This window comes from Rattus rattus, chromosome 5 (genome assembly GCF_011064425.1).
Source record: "Rattus rattus isolate New Zealand chromosome 5, Rrattus_CSIRO_v1, whole genome shotgun sequence".
NCBI classification, from domain to species: Eukaryota; Metazoa; Chordata; class Mammalia; order Rodentia; family Muridae; genus Rattus; species Rattus rattus.
Window position 1 is genome coordinate 126,677,227 of NC_046158.1, and position 23,626 is coordinate 126,700,852.

The 23,626-nt window shown below is 38.4% G+C and overlaps 2 protein-coding genes across 2 annotated transcripts; both read right to left on the reverse strand.

Moving 5' to 3' along the window:
• Window positions 1–2,818: 2,818 nt before the first annotated feature.
• Window positions 2,819–4,362, reverse strand: Nkx2-4 (NK2 homeobox 4). Its single transcript, XM_032902367.1, is given in 3 exon segments — window positions 2,819–3,592; window positions 3,998–4,224; window positions 4,226–4,362. Coding segments are annotated over 3 exon segments (978 nt in total). The 3' UTR covers window positions 2,819–2,978.
• Window positions 4,363–22,404: 18,042 nt separating this feature from the next.
• LOC116900665 (S-adenosylmethionine decarboxylase proenzyme-like) lies at window positions 22,405–23,413 on the reverse strand. Its single transcript, XM_032902368.1, has 2 exons — window positions 23,302–23,413; window positions 22,405–22,940 (listed from the first exon to the last, which is right to left on the reverse strand). The coding sequence occupies exons 1-2, from the start codon at window positions 23,411–23,413 to the stop codon at window positions 22,405–22,407; spliced, it is 648 nt and encodes a 215-aa protein (XP_032758259.1).
• Between the last annotated feature and the right edge of the window lie 213 nt (window positions 23,414–23,626).

Here is a 23,626-nt window from a genome sequence, read left to right on the forward strand (position 1 = left end):
AAAATTAAATCTATATGCTTTTTAATATAATTATGGTCCAAAATTTACTTTTAGAGCCATTACTGTTCAGTGCAGTTAACAAAGCAAGCCTATGGAAGAAGTTTGTACTTAGCTGAATTGAGTCTCTGATTTGCTTTAAATTGAAAGTAAACAGCTACTAGCAGAATGGAGTTTGAACACAGCTGTGTTAACTACTTGTTCTGACCTTTAGATTGTAGTTCTAAGCAAAGCCTTAAATAGGACAACTGGGTTACACTCTTACCCTTGCGTATATAAACCATCCTTGTGGTGTCCTTCAAATTTGCACACTCTCATACTTTAATTTACATCCTAATGAAGATTACACGCAGTACCTGCAATCCCTGCCGTTACTCCCTGCAACTTTCAGTCTGCATTTTGGTTTCTACGCCTCCACTAGAAAAGATGTTAGACCCCAAAATGTACTGCAAAATGTCACATCTGCAGAGTTAGCATTTCTGAAACCCGGTTTTGCTATGGCCTCTGTTAAACTTTGAGAGGGCTTTGTTCCACCCAGCCCCAGCTCCAGTTCTCCCTCTTGGTTGTGGAGACACTTATCCTCCTCTTCAGTTAATGAGTTTCACCTAGTCTAGCCGTTTGTATTTTTATAAAGGATCTGTGAAGGACCAACTGCAAACGAAGGAAAAGGCTTTTGCTTTGCATTAATCAGAAAGTGGAATTCTATAGTAAAAAACATTTCTTTTAATGTTTCAGGAATCGAACCTTTTCCTAACGTCAGGATGTGCTCAGTAAGTCTCTGGGTGTAGAATGTTAAGCCCTCTGCAGCAATTACCTCAAGCTTGGGGTTTTTTACTACTTAAATACTGAATGGAAAAAGATATGGCTACAGTAAATATACTTTCAGAAAATGGTAAATGGCAAAAGATTGTTTGCTTCTGGTGACATTATTTCCAGTAGAATTCATTTAATTTAAAGGATTCTTTGTCTGGAAATAAGCTGTGGCGTTTGTGTGTGTGTGTGTGTGTGTGTGTGTGTGTGTAGAACTGTTAAAGGTTTATTTTCCTTAAGGTCTGGATGCTCACAGACCTAAAGAAAGCTATTGTTGTTTTTGTTAGTGTTGGTCTGTTAAAAAAATTATTAAAAATGGTGTGAATTTTTAAATCATTTGCTAGAGGGAGTATAATCAAACAGATGAAAACAAAGCGCTTTAAACTACAGCACATCAGTAATAGTTTTCCCAGCAAAATTAACACTGATTTCTGGAGTCAATCTAGTAGTAATGCAAAAACTCAAACTGAGAGATTTTTCTGTATGTTTATCGCACCACTTTAAGTCTAATTTGTCTACTGAGATTATATTAAATAACTTTAAAATTAAATCTCATTCTCCAAAAATGCACAATGATGGTTTGATGAAAGATAATCTCTTTGCTCCATGCCCCCTCCCTTTTCTTGCCTTGAAAGGAACTGGAGTTATTTTTTTTTTCAAGAGAATTTACATAAAATAAATTTTGGAGAAAGGGCAAGTTTGACTTCTATGTACCTTCCTATGCAGTCACTTTGAACTTTCCAGAAAAATGTTTAAACCATGAGAAGAAATTGAGTGTTTCACACTCAAACTTGTTCTTCTAAAAACTCAAATGTAGAAGAGGTTTGGTATCTCTGGTGACCACCTGTTTTGATTATTTGAAAGCATGTTTTGCCCATATTATTTCCTTAACTTTCATTGATTCTCTAAGTTCACACTATTCGGTCGGCTTTATTTCCTCCAATATGATTACCTTAATAATGAGTAAAGGAGCTGTGTTGCCACACTGCCAAGAGGGAAAAGAAAAAAAAAAAAATCCCTACAACACTTAAAAAGAAGTGACCTCTTGACTTTTAGAAAAAGTACTTAAGGCCCTTTTAAAGTTATATTTAAATATCCATTTGAAATACTGAAAATATAAATTGGCATATTAAAGAGTAAATACATTTATTTATGTGATAAAACACCGATAAAATTGCTGCAACTTCCACTGAGCAATATGGTGCAAACGTGCAATTATCTTACTTTTCCTGTGTATTTTGATTACAAGTCAGTAAATCGCCTTATTCTTTTTGACATGCTTTGAAACAGATTGGTGGTAATATTGTTAATTTTGTTTGTTTGTTCTAATACTTTTGTCAAGGAGTTCAAATTCAGGTAAAAATACTTTAAAGAGAATAAATGCCATGGTTTTAGAAGGAAAGGGTATGTTTATCAGCTGATTTGGAAAGGCTAGATTCTATATAAAATGTATTTTATAACCCTTTTTAAAAATGATGCGCTGCATCTTGGGGTGGATGGGGGTTGTGATCTTCTGGGACAATATACAATTACTTGGTTGCCTAATAATTAACAAAAATATTTTAAAATCAGCATTTAAATGTAAAAACGGTAACGATCCATATAATTAGTATTTCAATTCTTTTTATTCCATTTCTCTATTTCACCCAAATGGCAGTTATTCCTCAGCAATCATGTTGCTGTGTATATGATCCACTTTGGGCTACAATTCAATTTACTTTCAATCAAGCATTAACGAAATTGCACTTAGGGGAGGGGCTTTGCAAATTAATCTCCCAAAATAAATTCCACTTCAAGGATTCATCGTGAAAGCTGGTTGATTTATAGAGATACAAACACCAACAAAGTTTCCAACTTCTAAAACTCTGAGAGCTTTGGTTCGGAACGTGGTGAATGTGGATTCCCGTCAGTTCTTCGCATAACTTAGGAACTTCTGAAAGAAGGGAAATCACCACCTCAAAGTGTGGTGTCACATTATTCGGTCTGGAGCTGTCGCCTCTCCCACCGCCTCTCCCACCCCCAGTAAAGAGGTTCAGAGCAGACTGACCCTCTTCGCGACTCATTCGTTCTTATCTCCATGCACTAAAGGGCCAGCTTCTGTACATTTCCCCATCCGTTCTTGCAGTTTCTTGGCGGATCCTGCGAGTCGCAGGCAGACCCCCGGGGGCTCATCACCACGTTCTGCCATAGAGCAGGTTGGCGCCGAGCACGCCTCCGCCATAGTCCCCGGTGGCCGTGTCCAGGGCCGCTAAGCCGCCCCCCGGACCGTGCAGAGCGGGCGGGCTGGGCGAAAGCTCCTCGAGCTCTGACGCGGGCGTCGGGGCCTGCGGCTGCTGGCCGCCCTGGCCAGGCGTCGGGGTGCCCGCGCCGTTCTGGCACGGCTTGCCGTCCTTCACCAGCACCGGAACGGCCACGCGGCGCGGCGACGGCGGCGGCGGAGGCGGTGGAGGACCCAGGCCGCCCTCCTGTTGCAGCTGCTGTGCCGCCTTGTCCTTGGCCTGTCTCTTCATCTTGTAGCGATGGTTCTGGAACCAGATCTTGACCTGCGTGGGCGTCAGATGGATCATGCTGGCCAGGTGCTCGCGCTCGGGCGCCGACAGGTACTTCTGCTGCTTGAAGCGCCGCTCCAGCTCGTAGACCTGAGCTTGCGAGAAGAGCACTCGGCGCTTCCTTCGCGGCGCGGCCGCGTGCAGCGGTGCCAGAGACTTGGCGGCGTCCGCGATGCCGGTCAGCGAACCCATGCCGGCCACGTTCACACCCGCCGACGGCCCCATGAACCTGGAGACTGGGGAGGGGGCCCAAAAAGGACGGCCGGTGAGCCCCGAGCCTGCGAGAACCGCTCCCGCCGTCGCCCCGCTCGCTTTAAGTGACGGCACGGGGGCCCCGACTGCATCGCGGGACCCCTCGAGCGCCGCGGCCCGCGCCCCACTCTCTCCGCGTGCCCAGGGGCCCGGCAACCCCCGCGCGCCCCAGGGGGCTCCCAAGAAACCCCGCGCGTCCCAGGCCGCCCTGCGCGTCCCAAACCTTGACCCAGAACCCCTCACGAGCCCTAGGCCGCGTCCCAGGACACCCCGCGCGTCGGCCCTCGGGCGCCGCTGACTAGAACGCCAGCATCCTCGCGCCCCGGCTGTGGCGGGAAAAGCCCGCGCCGCCAGCCTGCCCTCAGTCCCGCGCTTCTGGCCCCGCTCACTTGACGAGTAGCGCGGGTCCGTGTTGGCGCCGTACCAGCCGGTGGCCGCGGCCGCCGCGCCGCCCCGCATGCCGTCCGTGTAGGCGGGCAGCTCACCCATGTTGCCCAGGCCGCCGTTGCAGTAGCTGCCCATGGCGCTGTGCGGGAACTGCGAGACGCCGGGAGGCATGTGGTAGGTGGCGGCCGCCGCCGCTGCCGCCGCCGCTGCCGCTGCCGCCGCCGCGGTAGGCGGCGGCCCCCAGGGGCGCCCCCAGGCCAGGCGGCGCACCGTCCATGACGCCGCCGAACTTCTTGTAGGTCTCCTCGATGGGGCTCAGGATGTCGGACACAGAGAAGGGCGTCGTGTGCTTGGGGCTCAACGACATGGCTCGGCGGACAGCCAGGTAGGGGGGCCCGGGGCGGGCGCGGGCGGGACGCGGCGGCCGCTGGTCGCCGCCACTTCGGCCCGGCGGCAGCGCCAGTGGAGAGCTGTCCGCGGCGCGGCGAGCCCCCGAGCTGCGGGATCTTGGGTTTATTTTAGTCCAGCGCCAGGTTTACGACAGACTCGGGGGGCGGAGCAACATCCCCAACGAGCAAACAATGGTCATTGACATCTTTTTCTCTCACCCCCCTTCCCCATAACGGAGGCAAAAAAGGTAAAGGGCCAGTTGGGTGTTTCTTGAAAATATCACCTCCCCTTTCTATCTCCATCCTTCGCTCTCCTATCCAGGTTACCTTAGCTCTGGAAAAATAAAAACTCTGAGGCCACTGAAAGACCCACGCTTGTTTCATGCATACTGGGAGTTTTCCTAAAGTGACTTTGTAGCAAAGTTCAGTACAACGTGGAGGGTGGGGGTGGGGGAGAACAAACAGCTGTTAAGTTTGGGAGGGGGCTGATTTGCAGGGCTCACCTCCTTTCTAGCTACCAGCCCCTCACTGGCTCCATCAGCTAAAGTGTTAAAAAAAAAAAAAAAAAGGCTCTTGGGTCCCACCATAAGAGCAGATAAAGAGGAGAGGTACAATGACAGTCCTCTGCCATTGTAGGGCTCTCTAATTTATGCATCGTTAGATCCTTTAAAGCATCATTTTGTAGGCAACCTAACGGACACTTCCAAATTAGCTCAAAGTATCCAAATCTAAAGAAGAGGGACAACACACACAGATACTGGCTTACAGAGATGCTGGCTTGTAAGTATGCTGTTTCTACTCTCAGGCTAGAAACTGAACAAGACAAAGTGTATTTGCTAAAAACGTTTCATATTTAATTTGCACCTTCATTACCGCTATCTTTTCTTTGTCCCAATTCCCAGAATCTGACTTACAGTTTATTCTTCTGTCACTACTCTACTATGAGAGAGGGAGGGAAAGAGAAAGAGACAGAAGGAGGGTAGGGGAAGGGAGAGAGGGGGAGGGAGGAAGGGAGGGAGGAGGAGGGAGAGGGAGAGAGGGAGAGAGGAGAGAGAGAGAGAGAGAGAGAGAGAGAGAGAGAGAGAGAGAGAGAGAAAGTTCAAGTATGTTTACTTGTAATGGATCTTTTTGGTGGTGTTGGGAAAATAACCTGTTTAAGGGGTATCAACATTGATGTGGATGCAGAAAGCAGGTTAAAACAACAGCTCATCTTGAAAAAAAAAATGCAAAACCCATAAGCTAATTTTTTTAAAAAGTGTTGTCTCTTGGTATACAAATGTTCCTGCATAACAAAGAACTTAAACTTTATGAACTTACAGAAAGTGCCGAGCAAGACAAAAGACAAAGAAGTGTGCAGGCACCAGTAAAACTGGAAAACATGGGGTTGAGAGGGAAACAAGGACACGTTTTAAAAGTTTTCCTGGAAACTGGAAATGTTTCTTCTGCAAAATTTTATTGTGTCTAGAAACCAAAGAGTAACTACCAAAGTTTAACCTGGCAGCACGTGCCTTGAAGATCTGAGCAGTTCAGCATTATCTTTTTCTAGGTTTCCTGTGGTTTGAATGTTCTTGGTGGTTTTGTCTTATTATTTTAATCAACAACTGTGTTCATTTCAGTGTACTTTTGCAAAGAATCTGCCTTTTGTAGGGAGAAAAAGACCTATGATCACTCGTGGAAAGAAAAGGACAACCAGAGTAGTGGTTAATATTTTAAAACACTGTGAGACAAAATGCCAGCTTCTAGCAGTTGTTTACAGACATCAGTTACTGCCTTAACAAGGTTAGTATTGCTACAGTCTGACATAATGCTACTTTTACAGGTCTTTCCTGAACTTGAGACACTTGAGCTAGGTCACTTATGCTGGAACTGCCTACTTATATTTCTTGAACTAATGATATACAAAGAAGCCTTTACGGGGGAGGGCACTCAAATGCTGGGATCCTTTTACAGTGTGGGTTTTAAACTTTGTTTTGCTTTAAATTGTATTCTTTACTACTTACTAGCTTAAAAACAACAGAAAGTAATCTTAAACTTTAAACAAAGATAAGTATAGTTTTCATAATATCTGTGAATATGAAAGTCTCTTGCAAGCCATTTTATGTTTCAAGTTTGGACACATTTAAAAATGAAACAATTATCATAAACTTCATGTTGATGAGCTATCTGAGCCAGAAAAAATAGTTATAGTTCTTTCAGATGATTTTGTTTTCAAGTTACACATTTTATCTTGTGACATTTTATTTGTAAAACTTCAGTGTGACAATTTTATAAGTGTTTATACTATATTTTATTCAGTTTATCAGTGCACTCAGATCTGGAGGTTTCCTACTATAAAGTGAAAATATAAAACAAAACAGAATTTCTGCCAAAATTCACTTTCTGACTGCTTAGGAACATCATAGGCCAAGGAGAATTCCTTTCCTGGACATGAAATGTTCTGAAAGGAAAAAAAAAATCTTAAAATCTTCCACATTTTCTTTTATCAGTTATTTGCATCTTACCCTAGAAATTTGACACCTTTAAAATGTAGTTGTTATTTGGATGTGTGTAGATGAATTTGATAATAGACTCTGGAGAATGTATACATGTACATCTAATGATAAAATAGTATGATACTCTGTTGAAGATTTCCATCAAACTCATTTCATCCAATTATTCTCTGCCCAAATTGTGAATGGAAGTTTCTAGTTAGTGATTGTTAAACACCGTTGACTATGTGTTGTGAAAATGTATTTCTCAGGAATGCTTTCTTGTTATTCCCTTCCCTCCTCTTAGCACTTAGCAGAAAGAAAGGAAAGAAAGAAACTCTTAAAGAGAATACAGTAGTGAAAAGAGATGGTTCTCCCTCTCCTACTCTAGTTTCCTTTCCCATTTCCTCTCCTCACAACACTTGACATTGTATTCTGCTAGGATTGGCTCCTGGTCTTGAAGTACAATGCTACTTTACATACAGGGGACAGCATGGATTTGGTTTTTTCGTGCCTTGACTGTTTTCCATAGTTCATATTTTTGTAGTTTCACACATCACACAACACTGGAAACTTACTAAAACAGCTTATAGCAGAAAAAGAAAATTTTCCTAGACAAAAAGATTCAGTAGGCTCATCCCCCTCCTTTTTTTTAAAACAAAAATTGACATTTATTGAAAATCTCTGATATATTAGTTAACTTTAGAAACAAAAATCCTGGCAAGAAGCTAAACTAAACTAAAATACTAAAATCAGAAGAAAGAGCCTTCCTTGTAATTGGGATTTACTGTTGTCATGCAGCTCAGCCAGAGGGGCCTGGGAAAAAGGGAGAAACCTTGTGACAGACCCCCCTTTGAATTAGAGTTCTAGCTAGAACCAAGAGGGAGACTTTGTCTTTCTATAGTGGCACATAGATTGCCACTAGCTCCTGAATTTCTGCATCAGGGTGACTGTTCTTGAAAATATTACTCTTCTGAATAATTAAGAATATAAGTGCTGTTTAGAAATGAGACCTTTGCTGTACTTAGAAATTGTTTGAAATAGTTGTAAACTTATTGATTGGTAAAATTCTCATGTTGGAGAAGTAGCTGTAATATAACAATTGTGACCTTTTTTTAATTGGAAAGAAAGAATCATGTCAATAGCACTAGTTTTGTGCAGCAAAATTTGAATGTATAAACAAAATGCTAAGGAGACAAAATGAAGTTTATTCTTAAATTTTTGATAATTTTATCAATTTCTGGAATTTAGTTCCCATTTTTGTTTATAGTTTTCCTAGATGCTTTTAGTTTTAATTGGTTGTTTAAATTATTTCACATTTCTTTGGCTAATTTTACTCATATATTTATGACTCTCTCTGTTACACAGTGCTACTTTCATATTTTCTTTATAAAAATACAGTCTTTGTGATTTAACTACCTACAAAAAGACTCTTGACTGAATCTGAAAAATATTCAGATATTTTTAGATGAAAATTTTTATGCTTTCTCTTCAGTGGTAAGTCTAATCAATGGTTTTATTTTAAGTTAGTACAATTATTAATAGTACATTTTTTGAACATCATGAGAACAAATGGGAAATATCAGCAATGTTATCATTGGCTAAATCATAATGATTTTTTAATATGATTACCCCAGAGCAAAAACAAAGAAACAAAGCAAAACAAGTAATATAAAACAACCCACACCAAACAATGTACTTCTGATATTATAGGAAAGCTGTAATCTTAGTTTTTAAATTGTAGCAGAAAATAACAGTGTATGTATGTATGTATGTATGTATGTTTATATAAAACAAGAAGAATACATCTACTACATTATAATTCCCTTACCTTAGGTATATACTCTTAAATTATCTAATTTATACTTTTCTTTAGTTTTAAAAATAGTGTTTTAGTGTATGCTATAGGAAAACTAACAATATAGGAATATAATTTTTGTTTCTAAACAACAAGTTATGTGTATATCTTGCTGCCACAGAACGTTCAAAACTTTATTTCTATTTGTTTTTCACATATTTTAGAATGTCATTAAATTCCTGTTATAAAAGGAATACTTTGAATTTTAAGAAAAAATAATTTCTATTATTTTATGCAGGGAGAAAGTTCTAATTTCTGTCTCTATACATTCTTAATAGGTACTACTACACATAGTCTTTAAAATATATACCTTTATAACTTCATACACAATCAATTTCCCCAGTCCAAGTTAGTCCATAATTTTCATGTAAGTTATATTAATGTTGCATCACCTTAGCTTTACAAGTTAGCTTTTAATATCTGAGCTGGGTAGTTGGTTTATTTGTTGCCAGCACTTACTTGAAGGTGAACTCCAATTTATGACATTTGGTGAGTTGATTATTAGATTGTTGCATTGTTATTAAAGCTGTACTATGTTCATTTTAGAAGAAATAACTAAAGCAATCTTATAACCAGAGAATAATTTCTTCACTTTTTTCTTTTTTGTCTATATTGTTAATATCAAGGTGTTATTTAATAACTGTTTATGCATATCAGTCTGAATATTTGATTGATAATTGTACTTACAAGGAAGTGTCTACCTCATAAAACATTTGGGTAAATTTCAAGCAATTTAATTATTAGCTTAATAATATGCATTAAAAAGCCTGATACAAAAGAGTTAATTACTCTATTCATTGTGAGTACCATCAGGAAAATTTTATTGATAAAGCTGCCTTATAAGATCTCAAAAATAGAATCAAGTTGGATGTAGTAACACATTGGTAATCATAAATCTCTTGAGGCATAAGAATTGTGGGTTCAAGGCTAGCCTGTGTGTCATAGTCAATGTGAAGCCAACTTGGGCTACAGGAGGAGATCTGCCAATAAATAAGCAAACAGATAGCTGTGGAGTTTTTAATGCTGTTTCGGTTCTGGAGTGCTGAGGATCAATCCCAAAGCTAAATGCTTCGAACAACCCTCAGTTAATAAAACCACAAACTGTTTGTCAGATGTACTTGAAAATTATTTCCCTAAAGTACCTAGCTGTGAAGTAAAGTAAGAATGGGATCTGACCCTTTGACAAAAGTTTTAAAAAATGAAATACTAATTATGAAATTTGAATATAGGGAGTAATATAACAACTATATGGGAAGGGTTTGTTTGTTTTCGTTTTAGAAAAATAGAAGAATTTTACAAGACACAAAAGTGTCACAAAGCACAGGGCATTGTAATTCAGTCTAAATTACAACTCCAGAGAAATAAGATTCGCTTGAGAAATTTTGAACTAGTTTAAGTGAAAAGCAATTTGTTGTTGGTATGTTGATAAGAATGTATAATATCTGATGAAGACAAAAGTGGCAAATTATTATTTCCATAATAAAAAGCCTAAAACTGCAGTATCAGTTTAAGAGCAACACTAATTCATTAATAAAAAATGGTGAGCCTCAATAAGTGAAGTCAAATTATGTAGTAAAGATGAAACTTTTAAAAATCTAATTGATACTTTTATATAGTTAACTTTTAGACAATATAAACAATGTTGAATACAAGGGATATATAGATCTGAAGTTGTGTCCTTATATAAACAATCCGTTTATGTATTAGCTATAATAATATTTATATGTTATATATTATAAATACATTTCTTTAGGATAATCAGTGATAATGCATATGTGATTGAGCTGCCGTTGGCAGACTGCCTTGACATAGCTTTTACTAATGATTTTCAGAGATTAAAAGGGTAGTGGAAATGGTGGTTTAGAAATTGCTTTCTAAAGACATTGAAGGATGGAAGAGAAACCTGGGGCTTCCCATACCCTCTGAAATCATCTTTGCATAAAACCAGGTTTAGCGGAGACAAGTGTCATTTTAAGTGCCTGTCATGAAAAAAGTGGCATAAAGAGATTATTTGAGCATGGTTCTTTAATGACAAATCATGGTATATGCTTTATACTCCTACCAAAAAGAAATAATGTTGTGCATATTCAATGTAGTCTCTGTGACTGAATTTATTCTCATAGATAATAAATGAACACGAGTAAGCATTCATGAAAAGTCAAACTTTTCATGACTAAGGAAGTCTGTTTATGAAGGTAGGGATGGTGGTGCACACCTTTAATGTCAGCAGTAAAGGGACTGAAAAAGGAAGCTGATGGGTTTGAAGTCAGCCTATGCTTCACAGTGAAAACTAATCTTAAAAAAAAAAAAGGAAAGGAAAGTTAACAACAAACTACTTATCTTTACTTATTTAGGTTACATCATTTGTATGTGTTCAAGCCAGCTGTGTTTGTCACATAGATATTTTGACACCCAGGAGGAAATGTATCAGAAAAAAATGCAGTTTATTTGTTCTCTGATTCTGAAAAATATATGGCAGGTTATCAAGATCCCACAAATAAGAACTTTATTGAAAGAATAGGAAGAAAAAAATTTAACTATACAGACACAAAGTCTTCTAAATTTATCAGCTTCTCAGAACTTGGAATGTGGCAGTAGGTCACCTAGAGTTATTAATGTCTTATAACATACTCAATGCTGTCATGAGTTTTATGTGTTTGTCTAAGTTAACTGATACACAGAACTTAAACGTGTAATTGACATTGGTATACAATTAAGTAAATATTCTGAATAGGAGAGGAAAGAAGTACTCAGAAAATTGTACATCAGTTTCTTCTGAGTCTGCAATGGTGATGGGTCAAGATGCTGTCTTTGAGTATCAATTGTAGAGACTATTTTTATATTGCCTGATGACTTTGATGGTACTTACACAAAATTTACAAAGTTAATACTCATGTGGATATTTGTATCCAGATTGATACAAATGGATATCCAGATGGATGTGTGTGCTGCCTCATGTCCACCTCTCCTTTGGGATAGCCAGACCACTTGCACACAGAGCTGGCCTGGAGGGAGGGAAGTTAACTGGGCACAAGTGGATGCAGTGCAGGATCTTGGTCAGCAATGAATGCATGGGTAATGAACACATCCAGGAACAGCTTCAGAAAACTGGTTGGATTACTAGGAGTAGGAGAGAAGGGGGGGCATTTATGCCCCTGGGGAGGTGGCCAGAGTATCTGGGGCAAGGTTTGTGTGGCTATGTACCATTGGCTGGGGCAGGGGGGTTGGAAGATCCTTATCTACATACTCAGGTACTGTAGGATCTGAGGATGGAGTTGAGAGTCTGGGGACCTTATAAGGTCAAATGAATGAAGCCTGATAACTGTTATTAGAACTTACAATAAATTCTTACCAGGGTTGATGGTGGGGGAGCTGGCCTTATGGCTTCAGGTTTGAAGTCAGGGGCAGGTTAGCCAACTCTTGCTGTCCTCAAGATTAGGGTACCCAGGGCCAAAGCTCCTTCAACCATTCCTCTGTAACCCTGGGTCATTACAGTCCCACAGATAAGTATATGTGTATATACATATGTTTATATTATGAGCATAATATAAAGTTTCAACTGCTTGTAAGTGGTTACTGGATGAAAGATGTTTTTTTCTACAGATTCTTCAGGATTAAAATAATTTCTTTAGAAAATTTGAAAGTATAATTTCCCATGTTATAGTGAATTACAAATTTATAGACCATTGTTATTGACCATTGACGTCAATTTGGTATTATTAAGATTATAAGTAATGAAGAGAGGCTTGTTGTAAAGTAATATAAAAGTATATATAATTCTCAAGTAGGTGGGTTGTACTTAACCCAATGTATCTGAAGTATTATTTCCATCTATTAACTTAATTTTTAAAGTTTTATTTTTTTTTTAAAGATTTATTCATTTATTATATATAAGTACATTGTAGCTGTCTTCAGATACACCAGAAGAGGGCATCAGATCTCTTTACAGATGGTTGTGAGCCACCATGTGGTTGCTGGGAATTGAACTCAGGACCTCTGGAAGAGTAATCAGGTGCTCTTAACTGCTGAGCCATCTCTCCAGCCCAAAGATTTATTTGTTTTATGTAAGTTCATGGTCGTTGTCTTCAGACACACCAGAAAAGGGTGTCAGATCCCATTACAGATGGTTGTGAGCCACCATGTGGTTGCTGGGAATTGAACTCAGGACCTCTGGAAGAGCAGTCACTGCTCTTAACCACTGAGCCATCTCTCCAGCCCCCGTTTTGTTTATTTTTATGTTTGTGTTTTACAAGCATGTAAGTGCAATATGTGTGTGTAGTGCCTGGGGAGGCTAGAAGAGGGTGTTGGGTCTCCTGGAACTAGAGTTACAGGCAATTGTGGGCAGCCATGTGAGTGGTTGGAACTGAACCCTGATCCTCTGGAAGAGCAGCCGTTGTTCCTAACTAAGTCATCTCTAAAGTTGGTGTATATGAAAAGGTTAAGGTTTTCTTTTCTATGTGCTAGACCTTTGCAATTTTATGATTACTCCTGGCTTGGAGTAGCCATACTTCAAGGGCTCAGTGGCCATGTATCATTCATGATTATTGTATTGAAAGGCAGTGCTCCTATAGTGTTCTATTCAAATTTCCTATACATCTAAATGTATGTATGTTCATTGTCATTACAAATATGTGTTTTCACAGAAATTCACATTGATCTGAAATTTGTGCACCAGATTTGGCTTAGCTTTTCTTTATACCCCAGGAATTAAATGGGTTTCTCTCCCTCTCCCTCCCCTTCCCCCACCCCCTCCCTTCCCCCTCCCTCTCTCTCCCTTCTCTCCCCCCTTCCTCTCTCTCTCTCTCTCTCTCTCTCTCTCTCTCTCTCTCTCTCTCTCTCTCTCTCTCGATTGCTAAGTAGTCTTGGCTGGTCTGGTGTTCACTAGCTCAGACTAGCTTCAAACACATGGCAACCCTCCTGCTCAGCTTCCTCAGTGCTGGGATTACCATGTTCAGCTATTAAGTCAAATAAATAATATTAGTTCATCTGATGTGAAAACCCCATAAAAACTCAGATTTAAGTACCCATAAATAAAGGTTTATTGAACACATTTATACTCATTTGTCTGTGGCTGTGTTCATAACATAACAACAAAGCAGCTATGACAATGAGTATTGTTCCATAGCCCTAAATTTTTTTACAGATACTATTGACTAACCCTTGCTAGTGAAGTGGAAAATCACCTTTGCTATACACAATCCCGAATGTGTCTTAAGAACTAATCATTATTAAGGTTTTATGTGCAATTTTATGATTTTTAGATATTTTTATATTTATGTATAGAGATGTGGTATATAGTATGCTCCATATGTGTGTGTATAAATATATAAATATGTATGTGCAAACATGTTCATATTCTGTAGTTTTATGTATCTAGAACACATTTACATTTTTATGTAATGGTATTATTACATGTGCTCTGATTTCCTTTACTCAACTATATTTTTTATCAATTGGCATGTCAGTAGTTATATGTATGCTCCATACACACACACACACACACACACACACACACACACACACACACGTTTGTTACAGTGTAGGTATTCATCTTCTTTTTTATTTTTTTTTAATTTTTTGAGATAGAATGTCTTTGTGTGTAGCCCTGGCTGTCCTAGAACTTGCTCTGTAGAACAGAGTGGTCTTACAGAAATCCCCCTGCCTCTTGTCTCCCAAGTGCTGGGATTAAAGGCATGCCCCACCATGCCCAGCTTCCATCTTCTTTCTAATGATCACATTCTGTTCTACAATATGAGTTTACATAAGTTGTTTAACCAGTTTCCAGTGAGTGTATATTCATTCTTTTTCTTGTTTGTTCGTTTATTTATTCTATCATTCCTTCCTTCCTCCCTTCCTTCCTGAGTTATCTTTCTTTCCCTTTTTTTTTCTTTTTTTCTTTTTTTTTGGAGCTGGGGACCGAACCCAGGGCCTTGCGCTTGCTAGGCAAGTGCTCTACCACTGAGCTAAATCCCCAACCCCTTTCTTTCCCTTTTTATTTTCTGTTATAAACAGTGCTATAGGTAACATACATATAGGTTCTTGTGGCTCATAAGTTTTTGCAAGGTCAATTTCTAGAAGTAAAATTTAATCAAAGTATGAGGTTTTACATTTGGTAGAGGTTGCTAAATTACCTTTAAAAAACTACCAGTCTACATGGAAGTATGCATAAACTTTCTCCCCATGTCCTTGCCAACACTAGCTAATTCCTAAATTTAAAAATTACATTTATTTTGTGTTAATGTTTGTATGTATGTGCATATATGTGCCATAATGTGTGCTCATATGCATGTACATGTGCATGTATGTGAGAGCATTTTGGACATTTGTGTGTGTGTTAGATAGATGGGGGGGAGGGAGGGAGGGAGGAGGGGAGGGGAGGGGACAATTTGTAGCAAATAGTTCTATTTTCTATCATGTAGGTCTTTGGAATTGATTATGCTTGGGGGACAAGTGACTGAGCCACTGAGTCATCTCTCAAGCCTTAACCCGTTTAATCCTAATTCAGTATTAGATAATTATTTTAGTATCGCCAGTACTTTTCTGTTGTTTTAAAATACTGTCCCTTATTTGAAAAGAACAAAAAAATTAACCAAAGAATATACAAAGTATAAAGATAGCGTTCCCTGAAATAATGTCCAGAAGTATCACTATATAAAAGCTTAGACTGTTGTTTTCATTTTTTTTATTATTCTAAGAACAATATTATACAGTAAAATGTAATTATATTTTAGAATTACATGGACTTTGGTTAAATCCTATTCCACCAAACTGTAAATTTTGGTGACAAATGTTACTTAAGCCTTCTGCATTTCACCATTCTTAACTGTAAAAATGTGCCAGGTAAAATGGGTTAAATTGTCTGTCATAAAAGTCCCCCCAAGATGTCCACTTTATTCTTTCTTTTACTTGTTTATAAGAACAACAAAAAGATTATTTCCAAGAATACTGTTTAATTGCAGATGTTTGGGGACCTATATGTAAATGGAGATGGCTTAGTAACGATGTCCAATATGTTTACAAATCTATATATATAGAAAGATTAATTTCCTCAAGGGCTGCTGTCATTTTATTATGATCTCATGACATTTCTCCTTCAGTTATATCATCCTCTTGTGACATACTACTCTATAGCCAAGATGTGGAATAATATCCTACTTGTTGGGAAAATATATCTTCAGGCATAAAAGAAATACCTTCCTCTTTAGTCTCCTTACTCTATTTGTCTGTCTGTCTATGGTTTTTAGAAGAAAGAGAACTATATAATCCTGGAATTAATCAAATTTTATTAAGTAGATGGTTTTCAATGGAAAATTATATGCCAAGGAAGAATATAACATTGAGAATTATATCCTAGGAAACCATAGATGAGGACTTTATGAACTGTATAGGTTGAGGAAATAGAAGATGGAAATCATAGTCCCAACAGAAGAATATTTTAGGAGCATTTATAGAAGTTATTTATGTATGTATATATGATATGTATATACATATTTGAATATTTTTTTTTCAAAAAGGTTGAATTTATTATGTAACCAAAGGTCACTTTGAATTTACAATCCTGTCTCAGCCTTTTGAGAGCTGGGAGTATAGGCATATCACTGTATCTGGTAGTTTAAAATCAGTGTTTACTTAGTGCCTACTGCTATGATTTATATGTAAGTTTGTGTTCCAAAGCTTCGTATGCTGAAAACTTAGTTCCTCTTAAGAGAGTGACTGGGGATGCATTTCAGTGGAGGAGTGCTTCTCTAGCATCCATAAGGCCCTAATTTCAATTTCCAGAACCCCCCCAAAAAAAAAAAAAAAAAAAAGGGAAGGGAAGGAGGGAGGCCTAGTACTAAACAGGACATTTATGGACTATTTAGGGTATTGCCTTTGAATGGGGTTAATACAGTTTTCGTGGGACCTCACTTATCACTTCTTGTAAGACTGCATTGTATTAAAGCAAGGATACTCTTACTATTGACTTTTCTACATGTGTCAATTTTCCTTCTACGTTGTGACACTTCATCAGAGGTCAAACAGATGGGAACACTTGATCTTAGACTTTCATCCTCTACAATTATTAGTTAAATAAACCTACTTTCTTAATAAATACACAGCTTTGGATACCTTAGTATAGCAGCAAATACTAGACATGTGCCGAGCCCTACAATATGTACAGTGTTTAGAGAAAGACATTGTTTCATTCAAATGGAGTATAAGCTACAAATTAAGAATCAATGGAAGATAGAATTGGAAAGTTAGATAGGGTCCAGATGATAAAGAACTTTGCTAAATACTAAGTATTGGGACTTTATCCACAAAGAACAAGACTAGATTTATGTTTTGGGAAATCATACTGCCATCAGTATAGATGAAGAATTCAGGAATATTAATGCTTGAAGCAGAGCATTCAGTTGAAAGTTGTTATAAAAACTTACATAAAGAAATGTTAAGTTCAGAAATTTAGGCTGAACAAGCCCAAGTGCTATGAGCAGAGCTTAATGGGTGATTCTTGTGGGAGTTCAGAAAGTCAGAATGCAGATAAGAATGTGAACAGTAAAGATTATGAGATAACAAATAGCAACAGACTGGAATGGTTTTCCTAGGTTTAACTACACATACACTTAAACTTAAAGGTCACTGCAACCATGGTCCAAGGGGGACCATCTACTGCATCATTCATGTGATGCTGCTTTTGCAGGCAGGTAGAAATCAAATTACAGAATCACGGATACATATGCATTTTAAGGAAGCCTTAAAAAGCAGATGGTATGTCAGATTCTCTTGCAAGGAGCCCATGAGAGATCAATGTGTGAAGCTCTTAGGTTAAAGTCTAAGCTGTAATGGAGATGCTAGGATGTTGGACAGAGTAGGAATGTAGAATGTCTGCCAAGAAAAACTATAGGCTACAAGTGAACGCAGCTTAAGAGAAGCCATATAGGCCCACAGATAGTAAAGCCATAGGGATGGGACTGCCCATGCTTGGTAGTGCTCGCATCAGGTCACCACATATTCTAGTTGTGTGACACGGTTATGGGTTTTAATCTTTTTCTTATTGTATTTGGTCTTGCTCTGGTCCCATTCCTCCTTTCTGTGTCCCCATTCCTTTCCATCCCACACTTGTCTTTTCAAACTTGGTTTTTCCAGCCCTGACTGTCCTGGAATTTTCTTTGTAGACCAGGCTGGCTTCAAACTCAGAGATTCACCTGCTTCAGCCTTCTGAGTGCTGGGATTGTGCACTGCCATCACCACAGACAATCTCATTCTTCTCTTAAGAATAGGAATATTAGGTCTGGAGGGATTACTCAGCAGTTAAGAGCATTGATTGCCTTTTCAGAGAACCCGAGTTTGGTTCCCAGTACCCATATGGTGGTTCACAATAGTCTGTAACTCCAGTCCCAGGGATTCTGATACCCTCTTCTGGCATCAGTCTAGGATAGTGCATGCATGTGTACAGACAGACATGCAACCAAAACACCCATACACATAAAATGAGTAATTTAAAAATTTTCTACTAAGAAAAGGGAATATTTGTATCACTTTATACTAGAAATATGGAGCACTTTTATTTTACAAGGATTCACAGGCAAGAGAATGCCTTGAACTTTAGTATAGACTTTGTACTTGGGCTTTTAAATAACTTCGAATGGAACTACAGAGACTTTTCACACTGGGCTAGTGAAATTTGTGTAGAAATATAACTTAGCCTTTTGAAGAGACAGTGCTGGGAAATTATGGTTTAAAGTAATGTATTTGTGTGTGAAGTTGGCAAGGGACAGACTTGTGGTAGTTAATGTTCATGGTCAGTTTGACCACATTTAGAATTAGGAGATTGGTGAGGTGTGTCTTTATTTCTAGGGAGGATTCATTTAAAGAGGATGATAGAACTTGAATGTGGCCACAGCCCTATGTACGATAGGAATTTTGACAGAATGAATGAAGAAGAAAGAGAAAGCCAACTAAGCATTGACATTCCTCTTTCTCTGCTTCCTCTTCATGACTGAACTTCTCTGGTATGGCTTCTCCACTATAAGCAAATGAATGCTATGAAACCATGAGCAGAATAAATCCTGCTTCTCTTTAGTTTTTCTACATCAGGCATTTTTTTTGTCACAACAATGAGAAAAGTAAAGGTGTCATCTTACTTGCTTCTTTGGGGGATTTTTGCTTCAAACTTATACTGGCTCCTACCTGCTCAGACTAACTCCAAATGACATAAGGGAGGCAAAGCTGGTGTCTCTTCTACAACAAACTAAGAGTGTCTTCTTATATCTTGAAATAAATAAAATGGAAGTATTCCTATCACAGAACATTGAAAACCTACAAGTTAGGACATTTTTGTTTGTTTGCTTGTTGTTTGGAGAGCCAGTTAACCAGTATACCAGCAGCTTAATTCCTGACTGGCTTGACTACCAGGAATTCATTTTCTAGCCAATCAGATCCATGGGGGAATGGTCCCCTATAGCTGGTTATTCTCTACTCTCAGCTTTTCACAGTGTTCAGCTCATATCATGGTAAAAGTGCTTGAGTAGCATTAGCATAATATCCCCTACTTCCGTGCTGTTCACCACATAGATGCTAAAAGTCTACATATTCCTTTGAACCCTGAAGACCTGAGTGCTTTCCAAAATAATGTTACATTCTGTCAGTCTAGGGTTTTAGTATACCCTGAGGTATAATTTTATCTGTCATTGTCTTTGTTCAAATAGCATGAACCTGGTTTAGTTTTCTAAAGGAAACATTCCACTCAGTTAAACTTAGAGTAAGCATTGTTCTTCAAAGATGTGCAGTTGAGGTAAAGCGAAGGAAATTTGTACAAAGGGAATTTATGAAATATCTTGCCAGGATGAGTTTGATGAGGAGATGGAATAATCAAATGATCAAATGTTAATGTGAAAATTGGATTTTTTTTTGGTACAACTCCATCTGACTTATTGATACACTGAGTATAAGTATGCTTTAGGGACAAAGTTACCAGATAAAATACTGCTTCAGTAACATTTAGTTTGTGTTTGTTTGTTTGTTTCTATACCTACATTAAAAAGCAGCCATGGAAGTAGAGAAGGTTGTGAAAGATACACAAGAGATGGAATATATGAATCTTAAAATCCATGAATCATCATATGAACATCTTTATTCTTTAAATTTTAGATAGAAACAAATTCAAACTCATGTAGAAATTCATGCCACTATTTTGTGTTTAAACCTCTGTAGTATTCACAACCTGGTTTTGTTTTAGGAACTTACGTGAAAAGAGGAATTAATTTGGATGCTACTCTGGCAATAGTCTCATAGACAAGAAAAGGTTAAACATACAACTGAGTGTCAGGGACAAATGGAATTAGAAATTCACATCCCACTAGGACATCATTACTTATTTTCTCTCCACGTATTGGTGTCATTTCTTCCTTAACTGATCACTATCCTCTGTGTTGCAAGAAACAAGGCTAGCAACTCTGTATAGGATGCTGTAGTCTAATCCTATAAAAGACTGTTTGATTGAACTTGGTACAAGTGCTAACCTGCTGTGGCAGGTTAAAGACTTGTTTAATATTAGGTTAAAGATATTTATGTGTTTGAGATGGGAGGAGTAGAGAACAGCTAACAAAAGTAAGGTGGTGAAAAGCTAGAAAAATTGAACATGATTGCCACACCTCTGTTTTACAATAGATTTCATCCAGAACCCTTTTCTTAGACTTTTCTGTTATCATTGTTGCTACTGTCTTTGCAATATCCTTGGGTTTTCTTACTGTTTCCCCTCTACTTTATGCTTATTCTATGATCCCAATATTGACTCCCTTTACTTTTCTTGTCTTTCACAAATAATAAAATATGGTGTTCTGATCAATAATAAATCTCAAACTTGTTTTTTTCATGCTAGTAAAAAAATAAATAAATACAGCAACAAGAACAGAAAACTACCACTCTGCTACACCATCAGCTCCTAGATCTCATAGTTTTGTTTTTTTGTTTTGTTTTGTTTTGTTTTTTTTGATATATCTCAGGCTGCCTGCTTCCACCAGGCTTTTTTCTCTCCATTTTCTCCAAATATCCATTAAGAAGAGTGTATTTATTTATATTACTTTTCAGAATTTCCTACACATTAGAACCAACTTGTATCTAGCCATCTCATACATGAAGGGCGGTGAAGAGACAACCTTTTACTTGATTTCTACTCAGAAAATCCATTGCTTTTAGGACCCCGACTAAAACTGTAGGTAACTTTCCCAATGATTCTATTTCTAGAAGTTCTGAGAACAGTCTGTGGTCTTCTCTTTATCCTAAGAACTCTCTGCTACCTACCTTTGTGCTATCCTCCTCCCAGCAGGCATCAAGACCCAGCTCAGATTCTCTCCTCTGGTGACGCTCCTCCCTTTGATCTTTTCTGATGTCATACTTCATTTTAGATTTTGGGTTTTTTTTTTGAGTGATGTGAAAATGACTGCAATGATATTAAATTTATCATTTGCATTCATCATTTTTATTATCTACTTGTTAAAGTGCATTATGTGGAAACAGCTGTATTCTGATAGAATACTAGGTAGAAATATAAAACAGGGCAAATAACTTGGCTTCATTTGGTCTGTACATGTATAGAATGAAGAGTGGATTTGCTTTTGGAAAACATTACAGGTTAAATTCATAAGAGTACAAAATGCCAATAAGGCAAAAATAAATCACAAGCAAGGCTAAAGGACATATAGCAGCAGAGGTGAACTAAGTTCTCAATTCATGTTTAAGGTAAGCCGGGTAAGTCAGGCCCTTGGGAAACACAAGGTGTGTTCTGGACTATTATACAGGCAGGGCAGGCCAGTCCAGGTGTTGGTCCCCATTAGGTCCTACCTTGGATCATAAAGGTTGATAGAGATATCGAACAATTTTGTAAATAGTTCATGAAAAGACAAGAGACATCAAAGAAAGCATTCCTCTACCTACAAACATCTTTGTGAAGCCTGATAGGACAATTGAACTCAGGATTAAACCCACTGTTCCCTACTTTTTAAAGACAGCTGCTGGAATTTAGAGGGGTGCTTGGCAAACAAAGAAAGAGGTAGTAGGTCTGGTGCCATTGAAATACTTATATATGATTGCTTATGTCAAAGCTACGTAAGGATGATGCTTTTGCCATGCAGTATGTTATCTATTCTTTTTTTTTTGTGGAAGAAAAACTTTAATTGCTGTTGTATAAAACACATGTATGAAATAAAAATTGGTTTTGAATAACATTAGTAGAGAATATACTCTAGGGAGGTAACGGATGTAAAAACTCTGGCAGCAATTTAATAGAACAGTCACAGCTGGTCAGCTGAGGCCACATCTAATGGGGACGAAAGCCTTGTCTGTGAGGGTTTTGGACAATGCCTGCAGAAATATTACACTGTGCATAAACCAAATTTAATTGTTTTTGCAAGTGTCATAAGGATTCATACAGTCAGAGTTCTTTTCTACATGTACTTCAGTTCCACAGCAAGAGTGGCATAGAACACCTAAACACAGACGAGAGCATTCGTGCAAGATATCTAATTCCTTGACATAATAATGCATACACTTCAAAATGATTACACTATCATTACACCTGAGGCTTTCTGTAACTACAAGGTGGTGGTTATGGTTAGCATGGCCCCCAGGATCAACATCTAGAAAGCAGCCACTACCTCCTGTGTGTCTTCTCTTTTTTGTGGCTTTTTTTTTCCTTCTTCATTTTTTTCTAATCAACTATGCTGTTGTTGCTGTTTCTTAGCAAAACTGGTAAAAACAAAATTGTAATCGTTGGATATAGCACTCTGGCAATCAAGATGTTTAAAACTGCTAATCTTCTGGGGTGAAGAAAACATTGTGCGACATTTAGAACTCTGATTAACAAACAAGGTGATCACAAAATTTCCTGGCTTGAAGATTTCCATAACTTTCCTGATCAGGTCATGATAGGAGGTCTGACTTAGGTTTGTTTCAAAGCTAACGTAAGAAAATTCCGGTTCTGGAGTGATGTGAATAGTCCAATATGTTCTATCCGATTTCATTCCATTCATTGAGTAGCCACAGGGATTGAACAGTGTGGCATCAACAACAGAACCTGGTATCAGGTCATGAATTCTACTCTCATGAGTGACATCCTTTGCAGTAACACCATCTTTCATGTAGAACTGGTCCATAACTGCTGGGTCAAACTCACTCTTCAGAATTTCTAGGGTTTGATCTGGTTGATTGATTACTCGACTCTCTGGGAGATCCAAAGCATACAAGTACCAACAGTCAGAATTTATATGTTTCATGCAATATGCTGCTCCATTTGGGGAAATTGCATTAAGAAACTCACTCTGTTTCTTCCTGGAAATTCCGGTGTGGGTACCCTTGGTGAGAAGGCTTCATGAAATTCTTACAAGAATAAAAGAAGCTTTAAATTGAGTCAAACCCACTGTAGTCCCTAACAAGCTTCAACAGGGAAACCAGTGCTTTCAGTAAGATGGTGGTACCACATGTCTTCAAAATAAAACATCTCTTGGAGACAAACACGCTACTCTCACTAAGTACATAAGCTTTCTGCTTGTCAGTCTTTGTCACAGTTATGGTTGTCATATTATTATTCAAAAGGGCATCCCACTCAGATCTTGGGGTGGTATGAAGATCCCTAGATCCCTGGTTTGTGTCGAACTGCTGTCTGGAAAACCTGACCTTCAAATGTTTCTCGGTCCCTTCAAAAAAAAAATGTGCAACTTCCATCACTGTGAGACTAATGAACAGCCAACAACCACAGAAAATCAACTAAATTAAATCTCTTCTACTGCCGCTCCTGCTGCAACTGCAGATTGTTCCAGATGTGTTACTAAAGTTGTTGTTGTTGTTGTTGTTGTTGTTGTTGTTGTTGTTGTTGTTGTTCTTCTTCTTCTTCTTCTTCTTCTTCTTCTTCTTCTTCTTCTTCTTCTCCTCTTCTCC